Genomic DNA, 16538 nt, shown 5'->3' on the forward strand with positions numbered 1-16538 from the left:
GTTCCAGACACCCTGTGGGAGGCTGCACTGTGGGGTGCTGGGGCCTGAGCCTCGAGTGGGAATATGGAGGGTTCTGGAAAGTCCTCATGAATAAAAACCCCAGTGGGGGGAGACCTTCTGTTGTGTGCACGTGGTGCAGCGCCGGCGGGGACCAGGAGGGGGAGCCGGGGAGCCGGCAGCCTGTTAGCAGTGAAGCTCCAGGAGCACAGGGTTTCTGGTGAATTCTGGGCTGCGGTTACCAGGGGGGTGGTGCTGGGGGTCCCCAGGGCTCGGGTGGGGGTCCCAGGATGCAGGGGGGCTGTCCCCACCGAGGTTCTGCCCTCACAGGAGGCTGAGCTTCCCCAGACAGTTGAGGCCCAGCCCCTCACCCTGGCCTTGCGGCCTAGAGCACGACTGTGGCTTCAGAAACCCTTCCGGACCCCTGACCTCTGCCCTGAGCTGCCCTGACCTCTACCCCGGCCCCTCAGGCCACCCTTCTGGGTAGCCTTCGCCCCCAGAACCTGGGGCTGGCAGGGCAGAGGCGGGAGTTCCGCTGAGAAGTTTGGGCCCTCCTGCGCTCCGTAGCTGGGCACCTTCCTGGCTGGGCTGGGGGAGGCCTGCGCTGGGGATGTGTTCTCTGGGGCTGAGTGGGGCAGAGGCGGACCTGGGCCCAGGCAGGGGCTGGCCTAGGTGTTCCGGGGGGGCTGGAGGGGCAGCGGGGGCGCTGGGTGTGCCAGTGAATGCCCCAGGCGCCCTCTGTTTCCTGGGCAGCTCTGCGGCTATGGATGTGTTCCAGAAGGTAGAGAAGATCGGAGAGGGCACCTATGGGGTGGTGTATAAGGCCAAGAACAAGGAGACGGGGCAGCTCGTGGCCCTCAAGAAGATCAGGCTGGATTTGTGAGTGCCCGGAGGGCCCCGGGACACACCAGCCCCAGGGGTGACCCCCGTCCATCCCACACCTCAGGGTGCACTTCTGAGTGTGCCCAGTTACAGCGGGGGGTGGGGCGCAGAGGTGCAGCCCTCCTCGTTCCCTCCACGCTTTGCCCGGGGCCCCTGGTGGTGCCAGTGTGTGCCTCATGAGGACCGCAGCGCCCCCCGTCGCTGGGGGCCGGGCCATCCTTCTGGAATACGGAACACACAGGTGACCCCCCCCCCCGGGGCAGAGGCACCCTTCTTGGCTCCCTGCCTCCACTGCCGTGCCCTCCTTTCCCGTAGGGAAACTGAGGGAGTCCCAAGCACTGCCATCAGGGAGATCTCCCTGCTCAAAGAGCTGAAGCACCCCAACATCGTCAGGTGAGGTGGGGAAGGAGGCGGGGAGGCTGGGCCCGTCTCCGTCCAGCCGGGAGCCGTGTTGTGACTGGTGGACCCCGGCCAGGCTGCTGGATGTGGTGCACAGCGAGAAGAAGCTTTACCTGGTGTTTGAGTTCCTCAGCCAGGACCTAAAGAAGTACATGGACTCCACGCCGGCCTCCGAGCTCCCCCTGCACTTGGTCAAGGTAGCGAGGGAAGGATGGGGAAGGCCAGCGAACGCCCCCCTCCACCAGCCCCACTTCCGCTCATCCGGCCCCTTCCTTGCTCCCTGTTGCAGAGCTACCTCTTCCAGCTGCTGCAGGGGGTGAGTTTCTGCCACTCTCATCGGGTCATCCACCGAGACCTGAAGCCCCAGAATCTGCTCATCAATGAGTTGGGTGCCATCAAGCTGGCTGACTTCGGACTGGCTCGAGCCTTCGGGGTGCCCCTACGCACCTACACCCACGAGGTTCCGCAGGCCCCGGGGGAGAGGACGGCTGAAGGGATGTCACCTGCACACTCAGCCACCCTGCATGATGCTGTTTTCTTGCTCCCACAGGTGGTGACACTTTGGTATCGCGCCCCTGAGATCCTCTTGGGCAGCAAGTTCTATTCCACGGCTGTGGATGTCTGGAGCATTGGCTGCATCTTTGCCGAGATGGTAAAGAGGGACAGACATGGCCACAGGGGGGGCTACAGGCAGGGTCCTGCTGGGGGAGGGGGGGGGGACAGTGCGACACTGATGCACCCATTAGAGGTGGATTAAGGGGTGTTTGGGCCTGGTTGCGGGACTAAGGAAGCGGAGCTCATTCCAGAAAAGGTCAGGATTCTCAGCACAGCCCCGGGAAGGATATCTTATCTGGTGTTGGATTCTGTATGACAAGGGAGTGGACCCCACACCCCATCTCCCTCATTGCAGGTGACCCGTAGAGCCCTGTTTCCTGGTGACTCTGAGATTGACCAGCTCTTTCGGATCTTTCGGACCCTGGGGACGCCCAGTGAAGCCATGTGGCCAGGAGTCACCCAGCTGCCCGACTATAAGGGCAGTTTCCCCAAGTGGACCAGGAAGGGGTTGGAGGAGATTGTGCCCGGCCTGGAGCCAGAGGGCAAGGACCTGCTCATGGTAGGTACAGGTGGGGGGCAGGGGAGGGCCAGAAAGGCTGCTGCTCCCACCACAAGTGTCCTCTTCGTCGGCCAGCCCCTTGTGTCACCTCACCTCCTTCGGAGTCTCTTTTCTGACCCCTGATTGTCCCACACCCTGCACATACTGATTGTTCAATCTGGAGACCCCCTCCCCTGAGGAGTCGAGCGTTTGTGTTTCCTTTTAAAACTCCGATCTTCTAGTTAGCTTTGTTTTTATGCTGTGATGCCTGCCCTTTCTCTGTAAGCTCTCCCAGGCAGGGAGCACGCCTCCTGCCATGGTGGTTACTCTCTGCACCAGGCTGTTCCCTGCCGTCTGGGCCCCTGCCACACAGCCTTCACTCACCTGTCCTATTGTACCATCTTGACCCACTGGGCTGGGCCCAGGCCAGGCTGCTCGGGAGGCCCCAGGTAGAACCACCTCTTCTTGCCCACAAAGATTTGGGGCCACGTTTGTCTCTTTAATCTGGTCGTTAGGCCAGAGGAAGGCAGGGCCGTATTTTCATCTTTCCAGAGGCCTGCGTAGGTCTGTCTACCAACCCAGTGCCAGCAGGACGGCATAGACCTCCAGCCAAGTCGCTTAGCATTCCATCGGGATTACTCCTAGGCAAGGGGTCTGTCCGCAGCCTAGCCGGGCTCAGGGACTCCTACTTCCTGCCCCGCCCTCAAGCATGCGCCCTGGACAGCTTGGGCCCTCGCCTTCTCCATACGTAGAAGTCTGTCTCAACCAGACACGGGCTGAGGCCTGGGAACCTCAGGCAGGGAGAAGACAGATGGTCTCAGCCTCTAGTCCGCAGGAGGCGGGGAAGGTCTCCCAGGGCCGACTGGAACTCATTCTTTGTCCCCACATTCCGAGAGCATCCAGAACTGGCTTGCGAGCTGGGAGATGGTAGTTGCCTGCGGGTCTGGCTTGAAGGCAGCTGCTCCTGGGTTTGGGGCCCGCCCCCTCGGGCCCGAGGGTAACTCCTCTCAGGGGCCCGGCCCAGCCCAGTGCTCAATCTCTTTTCTCCTCCTTCCTCCACAGCAACTCCTGCAGTACGACCCCAGCCAGCGGATCTCTGCCAAGGCCGCCCTCGCACATCCGTACTTCTTGTCCGCTGAGACCTCCCCGGCCCCCCCGCAGTGTGTGGTGGAGCGTTTCTGCCGCTGAGAGGGTGTGAGGTCCTCCGCCTCGGAGCCTCTCTCCGCTGCTGCCCCAGCTGCCTCCCCACCCATGTCCCAAGAAAGAGGACCTATCTGGGAGAGAGCAAAGTTCTGAGGAATTTGGCATCGGCCGCCAGAGAGCGGAGTTTGGGTTAGTCCTGCCCGCAGGTTAACGAGTTCCAGTGTTGTTTGTTGGGTTTGACAGTATTGGTTCAAGACGGGGGCACCGGAGCTCTGTGTGCAGGGGGTATGTTAGAGGTTGGGCCCCCTGCCGCAGGAACAGCTGCTGAGATGAGAAGGAAGCCTGCCCCCGTGTGGCGGCGAGGCAGAGCCAGACAACGCCCCCCCCCCCCCCCAAGGGAAGGGGTGCCCCCTGCCGGTCTTTTTGGCTTTAAAATGTTTGGGGGAAGAGTTGCATACCAGTTAAGAGTCCCAGTTTAACGGGAAGAGAGAGGACATTTTCCTGATCCCAGGGAACGTCTGGGATGTGTGTGGCTGTTCTAAGTACTTGTCTTATACTTAGGATATGCTTATGTTGTTTGCCTCTGGCTTTAAGAACAGTAAATAAAAGTGCTATATTTCCTGAGTTTTCCAGTGTTTTTCTTGGGGGCGGGGGGGGGGGGAAGGGCGTGTACCAAGGACTTGCTGACAAGGGGGAGGTTGACAGAACGCTGGAGACTGTTCCTGGCCAGAAGTCAAAGTCCAGGAGCAGAGGCAGTGGGGACGGGAGGGGCTGTTCAGGGTCTCTCCGGGGCCTGCCGGTGCACCCCTCCCAGAGTCAAGGGAGCCAAAGCCCTTGGAAGCATCCATTCCCTTGGCCAGGCTGGGTGGATGGGTCTGCTTCCCACCTGGGAAGGACCCCAGCAACGCTCCCTTGTGCTTATGGCTCAGACAAATCCATCCTGCATTCCCAAATGTGAACTAGACGCGGGGAGAACTCATTTATTGGAAGCACCGGGGCAGGGAGGAGGGAGGAGAGACAGACGTGCCGATGGCTGGGTCTGGGGATGGGCTGGGCAGCCAAAGTTGGGGGAGGGGTCCCACACCGCAAACTTCCGAGTAATAGCACAGGTATCAGAGGAAGGACCCACCCGCTTGGATGAGGCTGTTCCCCGGGGCGAGGAGTGCACGTGTCCCACCCTCCCCCTCACACCCGCTCCCCGGGACCGCCTGGCCCCCTCAGCGCAGGGGCAGGGAGCGCAGTACTGAGGGGGAGGCGGCACGGTAGCAGCGGTACCCCTCCAGGGCAGCTGGGAGCAGCAGCAGGCCGCTCAGGGGGTCTCTCCGGCAGCGCCCCATGGCCTCCTTATAGCTCATCCGCTCCTTGGAAATGGGGTCTGTCAAATCCTTCTCATAGCCGGACTCATCCTGCAGAAGCTGGGCCAGCTCCTCGCTGATCATTCCAGAGAGCACCGCCTGCGGGACCGGGATGCGGCCGGTCCTCTTGGGGTCGATGAGCCCCCCAGTCAGGTGCTGCACCTGCAGGTGTGGGAGCACGCTCTCCCGGGGCATCCAGCCCTTCTGGACGGCCTCGCCCACCGACAGCCTCTTCTTGGTGACGGGATCCTCGATGCCCGTGAAGGCCTTCTGGGCGTTGAGCAGCCTCTGCGTGGAGGTGTTCTCGATCAGCCCCCTCTCCATAGCCTTGTGCACGGAGTAGCGCTCCCGGCTGAGGAGGTCTATGATGCCCCCCGTGGCCGCCTGGGCCTCCAGCAGCTTCTGCCCGGTGATGGGGTCCAGCATGTTCTTGGCCACTGCCGTCTTGATGGTGCATTTGTTGTCTGTGGTTGTGTCGTAGATGCCGGCGATGGGGAAGCTGTCATCGCCGAGTCCGAGAGAGAGGCTGGGAGAGAAGAAACCGGGGCCCTGGGGCGCTGGGGAGGCCAGGGGGGACCTGGAGATGATGGAGCCGATGGAGAGTGAGGAGCAGGGCTTGGTCTCCCCCGCCACGAGCAGAGCGAACTCGGAGATGGGGAGGCGGCCGTCCTTGTAGAGATGGTACTCTTCCTTGGAGATGCGCCGACAGCGCAGGGCGGCCTCGATGGAGTACTGCTTCCCGCTCTTGCGGTCCAGGAGCACGGACTCCTCCCCACAGGGGCCCGAGGTGGTGACCTCCTCCCAGTCACACTCGAGCTCCTGTAGCTGAAGGTACTGGCCTCGATCGATGATGCCCTTCTTGTAGGCCTCGTATGGGGACATGTCCTTCCCCGTCTCCGGTTCCAAGATGGAGATCTTGGTGGAAAGGTTGGTCTCTCGCGTCTGGGTCTCCTGGTTGAGCTCCTCCCTGCTCACCTTGGCGTGGAGGTCCCGGAGGGTCCTCTCCTTCTCGTGGATCTGGTCCTTCTCGCGGAGGATGGCCGCCTCGAGCTGCGAGAGCTCCTGGCCCCGCTGGGCGGCCTTCTGCCGCTCGCTCTCCGTCCTCCGGCTGAGCAGCTGCGCCTCCTCCTGCAGATGCAGCACCGTCTGCTGCTTCTGCTTCTCCAGCTCCCGCAGCTCCTGCTGCAGCTGCCTTCGCTCCTGGGCCGCCTGGTCCCGGCCCTTCTGCAGCTCGGCCTCCTCCCGGGCCCGCGTCTTCCTCAGCGCCTCGGCCTTGTCGATGCGCTCCCGCAGGTGCCGCACCTCCTCCTCCCGGCTCTGCCGGGCCGAACGCTCCCTGTTGAGCGCCTCCCACGCCCGGGACCGCTCACCCTCCAGCACCCGGTCCTTCTCCACCCGGATCACCTCCTTGTAGATGGTCTTCTCTTGCGCTTTGGTTGTCTGGAGGACGTCGATCTGGACCCTCAGGTTCTTGCACTCCCGATGCAGCCCCGTCACCCGGGCTTTCTCCTGGTCCAGGTCCTGCCGCAGGGCTTCTGTGGACTTCTCCAGGTCCGGGTCCTTCTCCAGCTTGACCACCTCCTCCGTGATGATCTTCTCTTGCGGCACAGGAGGCCGCTCCTCGAGCTCCCGGATCTTCAGGGTCAGCCGCCGCAGCTCCCTCTCCGCGGCCAGCTTCTTGCCCCGGTCCTCCTGGAAGCCGAGCAGGCCCTCCTTCTCCTGCACGCCAGCCTGCAGCTGCTGGACTTCCCGCTCCAGCTGCCGCCGCCGGCCCGCCTCCTCGTCCAGGCTCCGGCTCAGCCGGCTGTGGTCCTCGCGGAGCTTCGGGTCCTTCCGGGTGACCACCACCTCCTGCACCACCACCTTCTCCTCGGGCCGCCTCCTCTCCAGCAGCAGGTACTTACTCTGCAGCTCGGAGACCGCATCCTCGGCCGCCCGCCTCTTCTGCGCGGCTTCTCGCACCTCCTGGCGCAGCCGCTCGGCCTCCTTCTCCAGGACGGGGTCCTTCTCGTGGCGCACCACCTCCTTGTTCACCGTCTTGGTCTCCACCTTGGAGCGCTCCCGCTTCCACTCGTCGCGCTCCCCCCGCAGGCGGATGAGCTGCTCCTGGGCCCGCCCGCTGCCGTTGACCAGCTCGTTGAGCTGCGCCTTCAGGTGGTCGATTTCCCGCAGCACCTCGGGGCTCCTCTCGTGTTTCACCACCTCCTGCGTCACCTCCTTGTACTCCACCGCGGGCTTCTGGGCGCGCAGGGCCGCCAGGTCGGGCAGCAGCGCCGCCACCTCCTGCTCCACGCGGCTCCTCTTGCCAGCGGTCTCCTGCAGCTGGGCCCTGAGCCTCGCCATCTCCTGCTGCGTCTCCGGAGCCACCTGGAAGGTCTCGTGGACGCGCTCCTGGAGCTCCACTTTGGGCTTCTGCTTCTCCGCCGCGCCGTGCCTTCCCCGCAGCTCCTCCAGCTCCCGCGCCAGGGTCGCGTTCTCGCTCCGGGTCTCCTCGAGGAGGCTCCTCAGCCTCGCCGCCTCTTCGAGAAGGCCCGGGTCCCGCTCCACCTTCTTCACCTCCTTCACGATCACCTTGGGCTCCACGGCGCCGATTGCCCGCTCCAGCTCTTCGAGACGAGCCCGCAGCTTGGCCACGGCCTCCTCGGCGCCCTTCCTCCGCACGGTGTCCTCTTCCAGCTGCAGCCTCAGGGCCTGGGCCGCCTTGAGCATCTCCAGGTCCTTCTCCACCTTGACCACCTCTTTCACCACAACCTTCTCCTTCACATTCGGCTCCTTCTTCTCCAGGGCCAGCAGCTCCGTCTTGAGCTCCTCCAGCCGGACCGAGACGGTGGCGTTCTGTCCCCGCAGGTGCTGGATCTCGCGGCCGAGCTGGGCTGCCTGGCTGTCCAGGTCAGGGTCCCTCTCGATCTGGGTGACCTCCTTGGTCAGCAGGTGGGGCTGCATGGCCCTCCTCTTGCTCTCCAGCTGGACCACCTGCTGGGCCACTGCCTCCAGGTCCGCCTGCAGGCTGGCCCGCTTCTTGCCCTCATCCTCCACCTGGGACTTCACCCTGGACAGGTCGCTCTCCAGCTGGGGGTCCCGGTAGAACTCCACCACTTCCTTCTCTTCCAGCCTCTCCGAGGGCCGCCGGGTCCTCAGCTGCAGCAGCCGGTTCCTCTGTTCCTCCAGCTCGTGCTGCACCTGAGCTACCCGCTTCCTCTCCTCCTCCAGCTGGGACTTCAGGGCCTCGGAATCCTTCCCTGCTCGGGCTGGGCCCTCAGACCCCTGCCGTGCATCATGGGTCACCTGGATATCCTCACTGAGCTCCTTCTGCAGAGGGAGAGGAGGAGGGAAAGAGTCCTGGAGGGGAGGTGGGCTGGCGGGGGGGAGGGATGAGCCCCATTTCTATCACCCCCACTGCACGCTGAGATCAGAGACCCCTCCCTGCTTCCTGAGGCTTCTGGTAGGTTCCGGGAGCAGGAGTCGCAGTCGTCGGACGCAGGATTTTGAGAGGACCCCTCAGCCCCACGATGCAAGGCAGTGTTCGGGAGGAATTTGCACCAGAATGTGCAAACAGGACAGGGTCTCCTTTCCAAGCCTCTGCCCCTCCCCTTCCAGCCAGGCTCCCGGGTATGGGCCCGTGCTCCTCTGGGGGTGTCGGTGTAGGAGAAAGATGGCAAGTTCCTCAGCCAGACACCAAGAGCCATGGAAGGCTTCTGTCTCCCAGGGATGGAGACTTAGGTGGCCTCTTGCCTCTTGCGGCTGGTCCTGAGCTAAAGACTTCGTGGGGATTTTCTCCTGTCCCCCCTGGCAGACTGCCCAGTGGCTAAGCTGTGACTGCACTGAATGACATCTCCAGGGCCTGACTCTGAGACGGTTACCAGCCTGGAAGAGCCACTGGGGAGAGAACCGGGGAAGGTAGAGAGCTGTACCCCTCAGGCCGCCGAGCCTGCCATGTCCGTGACCAGCCCAGGCTGCCTCGCACAGGGACGGAGTGGGCGCTGTCCCCGTACCTTCTCCAGCATCCTTCTGGCAAACTCCAGCTGGCGCAGCTGCTGCTGGCATGCAGCTGCCACCTCCGTGTAGGCCTTTGTCAAGTTCTTCTCCTAGAGACGGGAAGCAGGGAGGGAGAGGGGGGACAGGGTCAGCTCCAGCTGTAGAGCTGGCAGGGCTGGCGCCGAGGGACACTGAGCCTCGCCGGGTCCCATCGCACCTGGGTCCGGATGCTCTCCTGCAGGGGAGCTACTCGGGGTCTCTTGGGGGCTGACCCTGCCTGAGTGGTCTCCAGGGAGCAGCGGTAGGTATCTGCCTGCAACGCGTAGTCCTGAACAGGGAGGGAAGGACAATAGGCCGATGGTCAGTGGGGGAGACAGGGGATGGGAGAGCAGAGGACTGGCAGGGGGGGGGAGAGAAGTGAAGTGCTTACCTGGAGGGCTGCCTGCAGGTCCTGGGAGAGGCGGGACGCCATGGCCCTGTCCTGCTCTCGGCCCTGGATCTCCTGCTGTAGCCTCTGCCAGGGAGAAAGCGGGAGTCGAGGGGGGTCGGCAAACACCATTCAGCCAGGCCCTCCTCCGGGGCCTCAGGCAGCCAGCACGCTCCAGGGGCCTCAGGGGCAGGAGTTCGCCTGGGCAACTGCCCTTTCCGGGAATTCTTCCTTCCTCTTTTTGGGAGAGTCCCTTCCTTCTGCCCAGTGCCCCTCAGAGTCACGTTCTAGCCCAGGGGCCTTCACCCTGTGACCCACCTAGAGAGCTTGTTGAAACAGAGATTGAAGGTCCCCCTCCAGAGGCCATGACTGAGCAGAGCTGGGCTGGGGCCTGAGAACTTGCACGCCTAACTGTCTCCATGATGCTGGTGCTCCAGGTCCAGGGACCTGAGGACCACTGCTCCATCTGAATCGTTCCTAACCTTGGCCGCCCCTTTTCTTCACTTGGGGAACTTTCTAAAAAGTGCTGATGTGGGGCACCCGGGTGGCTCGGCCAGTTAATCGTCTGACTCCTGATTTCGGCTCAGGTCATGCATGATCTCACGGTTCGTGAGATCGAGCCCCGAGTCTGGCTCACGCGCTGTCTGCTTGAGATTCACTCTCTCTGTTCTTACTTCCATGCACACACGCAGGCTCTCTCTCTCCCTCAAAATAAATAAATAAACTTAAAACAACAAAAAAAAAAGTACCGACGTTCTGGTCCCGGCGATTCCAATTTAATCAGTCTGGAGTGGGGTTCTGGGACAGGGATGTTTTAAAAGCCCCCTGGGTGATTCTAATCTCCAGCCAGGTCTAAGAATCTCTGTCCCAAGCCACCTGCCCGACCTTATACCCCTTTGCTTTCTCCCTAGACACCGTCATTCCTCCTGCAGCCCCAGGCCCTTGTCTTCCAGACCACTTGCCCTTGACCCCCCCCGTGTCCTGCCAGGGGCTCCCACGGGGCTCTGGCTCTCCACCAGAGCCCTCGCCAGCAAGGTGGTCTGCAAGGCACTGGCCTCCCCCACCAGACTGGCTGTGCCCGTCGCCTCTGGTTCACTGCCAGTGCGTAGCAGGGGACTGGCAAGTAGGAGGAAGAGGATGAGGGGGGAGCTGGAACCCCCAGGAGCGTAAAGCTCACTGACCACCTCATACCAGATGGCGCTGGGCTTGCCGTTTCTGTGGGCCAGGCGGAGCGAGTGTTTAGGGTGGGGGTGACCCCAGCAGGGGCCTGAGCTCTGAGGTCTCTTAGAACGCTGGCCACTAGGGGGCCACACGCACGCGGGCGGCTCTCCCCGTGGGGAGGGCCCCCAGAGAGGCTGGAGGTGGCCTGCGGTCCCAGCTCCTCACCTTCTGTGCCTGCAGCTTGTAGGCCACCTGGCTGGGCCCATCGCTGGGCCGCACCTGGTTGTGGGGCAGGTGCTCCAGCCAGAAGCTCAGGTTGTCCCTGCAGTTCTTGAACTGCTGGTAGGTGAGGCTGGCGTCCTGCAACATCTTCTCCCTGCAGGAGGAGGAGGCCCGGAGCAGAGGTGACAGCTACCCTCTGGGGACAGGTGAGGGGTGCACAGAGGAGACTGGTGGGTGCCTTTCTCCCTGGGACAGGTCAGAAGGCCCTATTCTGGGCCTATGCTGGAGCTGGGCATTCAGGGAAGGCCCAGACAGTCTCTGCCAGGGCGGTAGGCAGGCTCGCCCTGGGAGACGGGTGCTGTTATTATCCTATTTTAATTAGCAATAATCGCGCCTCGGATAAACCTCATTAGCTACGATACTGCCGCTGTGCAAAGCTGGTTATTATCCCGTTTTAGAGTTGAGGAAACCCAGCCTCAGAGAGGTGAAGTCACCAGTCCAAGGTCACACAGCTAGGTGGCAGCAGCCACTGCTGTGCACTGGGAGGGGGGCGTGCCTAGAGCCTTAACAACCCAGCCACTCACCGCAGGTCCAGCTGGTCCCCCACAGCGTGGTAGCGGTCGGTGAGGGCCCTCGCCTGGCGCTGCTGGTGAGGCAGATCTTGGCAGAACTCGCGGAAGCTGTTCTGCAGGGTGCTGCACGCATGCTCGGTGGCCTTCAGCTCGCGGTGCAGCCCCAGCACGCAGGCCTGCTGTTCCAGCAGCTCCCTCCGCAGGCGCTGGGGAGGAGGGGACATGGCGCCATGCACCCTCGTGGCTCCATGCGTCACCACGCCCACCCCCCCACCGCCCGCAAATGCTCAGCAAGGCCACCCGGCCCCTCACCTGCAGCTCGCTGACCCTCTCCTGCAGCACGCCTGGGCTGGCAGGGAGAGGGGCCTCCTGTGCCACAGAAGATTCCAAGCCTCGGATGACCCTCTCCGTGTCCTGGATCTGCCGCTCCAGACCCAGGGCAGCTCTGGCTCTGTGTCAAGGGGGCCCCATGTCAGGAGCTCCCAGGGCCACACGCACCCCAATGGCACCACCCAGCGGTCCCCCTTCCCAGTCCCCGGAGCACTCACTTCTCCCCGTAGAGGTTGCAGAGAACCTGAACATCACTGTACTTGTTCTTGACGCTGTTGAGGACCACAGGCAGGTGCAGGGCCACGGGGCCCACGGGCTGGCCAGACAGAAATGCTTCACACTCCTGCTGGGCTGCCTCCTTCTCTGCTCCCAGGCTCTGCAGCCGCTGGGCTGTGCCCTGGGGCGGGGCGGGGCGGGGCGGGGCGGGGCGGGGCGGGACAGGGTCAGAGATCTCCTTCCAGAAGGGCCCACCCAACCCTGCCCACAAGGCCTCAGAGCATGGTGGGTAGGAGCCTGGGCTGAGGCCAGAGATCAGGGATCAGTCCTGGCCCCCAGAATCCCCCTGTGGATGACCTTGGGCCTGTCAACCTCCCTGAGCCCCAGTGTCTTCATCTGCAGAAAGACTGATGGGAGGAGGCAGCACGACCCTGTGGGTGTCACTGCGCCATTCACAAAACGGTTCCCTGCTCGGTCGCCCAGGTCAGGCGGCAAAGCCCTAGCTCTGTCCACATGGGTTATTCTGTTCCTCCTCAGCCACTCACTGTCTACCTTCGGCCTAAGTGTGCTTCCTAGGGCCCCCAGCACCCCTAACGTGGGAGACGTGGTTGCTTCAGGACTTGAGGACCAAGTTGGGGGCTGCCATGTCCCCATGCAGTCATAACTGGTGACTCAGGTGTAAAGGCCCGGCCCCCTGTCAGCCCCAGAGCCTCAGGCGGCGGGGGGATCTGTGTTGAGGCTGCATTCTGCCCCCTGCCCGCTCCGCCGTCCCCCCATGACGTCCCCTCAGAGTCAAGACCCAGTCTTCAACACCTCCCGCGCATCCTGTCCCAGCCCTGGAGCCCTCCTGTCCCCACCGGCCCTCTGAGCATCTCACACCTCCGGTACAAGGTAGAGTGGAGACCAGCTGTTTGCATGGGGACATGGGCCAATGAAATTCAAAAATTTAGAAACCAAACCCCAGCACTGTATTGAACAGAAACTGGTCAGCAAGGACATAACTCAAACCGCCACCCCCTTCCTCCCTGCCCCATGGGGAGGGGCTGCTTTTACTGTTAGCGCTCAGAGGACTGTCCTTTTGTGATGGAGTTTACACACTGCAACCTCTCCTGGGGAGGCTCTCCCACCTGCCTCCAGGAGGAAGCCCAGGCTTCCTTGCTGCTCTTGGGACCCTCGCTGGAACACCTCCCAGGTGCAGGGTCCAGGGCCTTTACCCTGGGCCCTGCCCTTCTAGAACCTTCCTTGGGCCTGACGTCATCCCTAGGACAACCAGATGCATGGGTATCACTGTGTCTGTTTTCAGTGGCGAGGAAATCAGAGCCCAGAGAGGTTAAGTGATTTGCCAAGATCACAAAGCTGGTCAGCGGAGGAGCCACAGTGGGAGTCAGCTTGTCTTGAACCCTGGACTGTCCGCTCCCTGCCTCTGCCTTGGGTCCCTGCGGCTGCGCGCACACTCGCCTCACCTTTAGTTCGCCCCCAGGGGAGGGGTTGTTCTTATCCCTGTTGTCCTCGCTCATCCACCCACCTTGTGGCTTTGGATGCGGCCCTCCAGGTCCTCCAGTGGTGCCGTGCGGCTCAGTGGGGCCCGGGCCCAGGCCAGCACCTGCCTCTCTATTTGCCCTAGGTCTCCATCCAGTCGGGTCATCTGTGTCAGGAGCTTCTGGGCCTGTGGGTCTTCTGGGGCTGAGCCAGCGGGAGCTGGGGACATAGAGTTCCTGTAAGGGTCCAGGGCCTACCTGCCCTCTGCCCATCTGCCTGAGGAGCTCTTCCCTGGTGCCCCCATAGCATCCTGTGTGGGGAAGGGAGGGAGGCAGGTGGGTAGGGCCTAACTGGGGGAAGGATCATGCTCCCTCGGGGATTGCCAACCCAAGAGATGGAACCCCCCAGCAGAAGTCCCTAATCCAGGGTCCCCCCCTTCCCATCACAACTCCCCCGACAGCGACCAAAGTAGGAATCTACTCCTTCTCTCCCAACAATCCCCAAGTCTCTGGCCAGCCCTCAGTACCCTGCTGGCCAGTCTGTAAGGGCTGTGTAGTGCTGGCTGTCAGGTGGTTCTGGACTGTGGCCAATTTCTGCTTCAGGGCCTGCAGCTCCGAGGCCAGCCTAGAACAAGGGGGAGATCAGAGAGGGACGTCTCTCCTCTCTCTCTGAACGCCCCCCCCCCCCCAACTCCGCCCCAGGAGTCACTGCTCCAGGTGAAGGGCAAACACCACAGGACCTGGTCTGGGCCCACAGCCTGCCTCCTGCCCCCGAGTATCCCCAGGCGGACCCACTTGGAGGCCCTGGCCACGGCTTCAGGGTCCGGAGCCGGGATGCAGAAGCAGGCGGCTGGGGCACGTTTGGTCTCCCCACCTGGGCCTTGCACGACCCAGGTGTGCTGGTCGGTGTTGTCCATCAACACATACCGCTCACCCCGCAGCAGCTGCACCTGGGGGACAGGGCAGGCGGGGCTCGTGTTGGCTCAGGGGCAGGGGGAACTGAGGCCAAGATGGAGTCGGGGCTGGGTACACGAGCTGGGGTAGGGGCAGGGACAGGCCAGAGGCAGGGCAGGGCTTGGAGGACAGAGGGCTGAGGCAGGGTGGGGATGGGTGGGAGCGGAGGCAATGGTGGGACTGGAGGAGGCAGGGCTGCGGCTGGGCAGGCAGAGCCTGTACTTCTTCTGAGTCCCAGTCGCAGATGCTGTCCACGTGCAGAGGCTGCTGGGGGGGGTTCCTGCGCTGCTGCAGAGGGGCCACCTGATGGCTCCGCCGCTGCAGGTCCCCAACGGTCTTCTCAGCGACAGCCAGCTGCTTCTTCTCTGCCTGTGGGGTCCCAGGCTGCACTTGAGGCCTGCCCCGTACTGCCCACCCCCACCATGAGAGCCAAGGGGCCTTCATGAAGACAGGGTCTCTAAGTCAGGAAAGTAAAAGAAGGCCCTCCAAGGGGCCCAGGATCCTGGGGTCTGCTGGTTGGGGTGGGGTGGGGCGGGGCGGGGTGGGGGGCTGCTCAGCATCACCCAGGCCTCTAGAGTAGGGGCTGGGGTGAGCGGGGGGGGGGGGGGCGCACAGATCTCTCCCAGGCAGTCTCTGTCGCATTGCAGGTGAGGAAACTGAGGCCCAGAGGTGGAAAGGGCTTGCTGGTAACAGAACAGCCCCTTCCTACTAGAGCAGACCCCTTTCTCCTCCCCACCCAGGGTGGGCTCAGGACGGGAATAAGTCCCCGGAGAAGGGTGAGACCTAGACGCAAGGGCCAGCCCCATCCCCTGGAGCGGGGTGCAGGTGGTCTGGTGGGGCTCGCTCACCTCCAGCTGTTGTAGCAGCTCTGTGGGGGCGCCAGGGGGCCCCCCAGGGGCAGGGCTGTACTGGGTGTCCAGGCTGGAGTTCAGCTTTGCCAGGGTTTGGCTGACGGAGTCGGCCTCTTCCTGGAACTGAGGTCGTGGGTAGTCAGGGGGAGAGCTCTGCCCACCAACCCTGCACTGGCCCCTGCACCGTCGGCCTTTCTACCCAGGCCGTGCGGCTTTTTTAACCGGAGTGTTCTGCAAATGGGCGTTTCTGGCTCACTGGGCTTGTTTCAGGGTTATGAAACACCGTGGCTTCTGTGCTTCCTGTCCAGATGGAGTGGGGCTCTCCTGCTTACTCCAGTACCTGCTGTCGTCCTGGCTGGAACCTGGGGTGGGTGCCCCCAAGTGGAAGCTAGGAGTGTGCTTTACAAATTCCTGGGGGCACCTGGGGGCACCTGGGTGCCTCTGTCGACTAAGCATCCGACTCTTGACTTCGGCTCAGGTCATGATCTCACGGTTCGTGGGAGCGAGCCCCGCTTCGGGCTCTGCACTCACATCACGGAGCCTGCTTGGGATTCTCTCTTTCTCTCTCTCTCTCTCTGCCCCCCTCCCACTCATGCATGCTTGCTCTCTCTCTCAAAATAAGTAAACTTAAAAAAAAAAAAAAAAGAAACATCCTGCGGTTGGGTGATATTGTGGAATTCTTGTCCGTGTGATAATGGTATGGCAGTTATGTAGGAAAACATTTTTCTTTTTTTTTTTTTAATTTTTTTTTTCAACGTTTTATTTATTTTTGGGACAGAGAGAGACAGAGCATGAACGGGGGAGGGGCAGAGAGAGAGGGAGACAGAATCGGAAACAGGCTCCAGGCTCTGAGCCATCAGCCCAGAGCCCGACGCGGGGCTCAAACTCACGGACCGCGAGATCGTGACCTGGCTGAAGTCGGACGCTTAACCGACTGCGCCACCCAGGCGCCCCAGTAGGAAAACATTTTTAAAAAGTCCCTCTCAAAGTATATGAAACATCACTTGTGATTTATGCAGAAGAGTAAGATTTTAACTAATTTATTTAGTTTGCCTTTGAGAACCAACCCCTTCCCCACCCCCCGGCCCCCAAGAGCCACCTCGCCCTGTTGTGAATGTTTGCATGACCTTGTTTTCCCTCTGGGACCCAGTCACGAGGACACAGCTCTGCCGTTTTTATGAGGTGCCTTGTCTCCCTCCGTGTGAGCGTGTCCTGTGGCGTTCTGCGCCCAGGGCCCCGGTGGCCGCCCGCCCCTGTCTCCTCCGGCCCCCACCCAGCCCCGCACACCGGCTCACCTGGCGATACGTCTCCACATGCTGCAGCTGGCTCTCCTGGCAAATGCACAGGTTCAGAAAGTTCTGCCACGCCATCTTCAGGGCCTCCTGGTGGGTCTGGGGACAGGAACACCCAGCCCTCGGACCGCGCCCGCCCTGCTCTGTGCCCCCATCCACTGCCCGCTCGGCCGGCCCCACCCTGGGCCGTG

General features: G+C 62.5%; 2 protein-coding genes and 1 non-coding gene across 4 annotated transcripts in view; 1 reads left to right on the forward strand and 2 right to left on the reverse strand.

Annotated features, from left to right (window-relative positions):
- Positions 1 to 177: 177 nt before the first annotated feature.
- On the forward strand, positions 178 to 4138 carry CDK3 (cyclin dependent kinase 3). Of its 2 annotated transcripts, XM_040456479.1 has the most exons (8): positions 178 to 217; positions 751 to 876; positions 1195 to 1272; positions 1355 to 1475; positions 1568 to 1738; positions 1829 to 1930; positions 2189 to 2392; positions 3434 to 4138. In XM_040456479.1, exons 2-8 carry the CDS (start codon positions 761 to 763, stop codon positions 3557 to 3559), a joined length of 918 nt encoding a protein of 305 aa, XP_040312413.1. In that variant the 5' UTR covers positions 178 to 217; positions 751 to 760; the 3' UTR covers positions 3560 to 4138. The 2 variants fall into 2 exon arrangements, with proteins under 2 accessions (XP_040312413.1, XP_040312412.1); XM_040456478.1 differs by lacking the exon at positions 178 to 217 and having other exon boundaries at positions 286 to 876.
- Positions 4139 to 4467: 329 nt separating this feature from the next.
- The window catches only part of EVPL (envoplakin), a 17341-nt gene continuing 5270 nt past the window's right edge, over positions 4468 to 16538 (reverse strand). Inside the window, exons 6-19 of the mRNA XM_040456772.1 lie at positions 16351 to 16528; positions 15053 to 15178; positions 14427 to 14573; positions 14046 to 14200; positions 13778 to 13875; positions 13298 to 13470; positions 11775 to 11953; positions 11539 to 11677; positions 11239 to 11432; positions 10658 to 10808; positions 9275 to 9358; positions 9062 to 9172; positions 8862 to 8954; positions 4468 to 8178 (exon numbers count right to left, since the gene is read on the reverse strand). Coding sequence (XP_040312706.1) covers positions 4732 to 8178; positions 8862 to 8954; positions 9062 to 9172; positions 9275 to 9358; positions 10658 to 10808; positions 11239 to 11432; positions 11539 to 11677; positions 11775 to 11953; positions 13298 to 13470; positions 13778 to 13875; positions 14046 to 14200; positions 14427 to 14573; positions 15053 to 15178; positions 16351 to 16528 — 5275 coding nt within the window. The 3' untranslated portion in view covers positions 4468 to 4731. The remainder of the gene's footprint in view (positions 8179 to 8861; positions 8955 to 9061; positions 9173 to 9274; positions 9359 to 10657; positions 10809 to 11238; positions 11433 to 11538; positions 11678 to 11774; positions 11954 to 13297; positions 13471 to 13777; positions 13876 to 14045; positions 14201 to 14426; positions 14574 to 15052; positions 15179 to 16350; positions 16529 to 16538) is intronic.
- Positions 10949 to 11093, reverse strand: LOC121018151 (U4 spliceosomal RNA). Its single transcript, XR_005785047.1, has one exon. It is a non-coding gene; the product is annotated as a U4 spliceosomal RNA (small nuclear RNA).

Source organism: Herpailurus yagouaroundi, unplaced genomic scaffold, assembly GCF_014898765.1.
Source record: "Herpailurus yagouaroundi ecotype Mexico unplaced genomic scaffold, PumYag 217, whole genome shotgun sequence".
In the NCBI taxonomy this organism is placed as follows: Eukaryota; Metazoa; Chordata; class Mammalia; order Carnivora; family Felidae; genus Herpailurus; species Herpailurus yagouaroundi.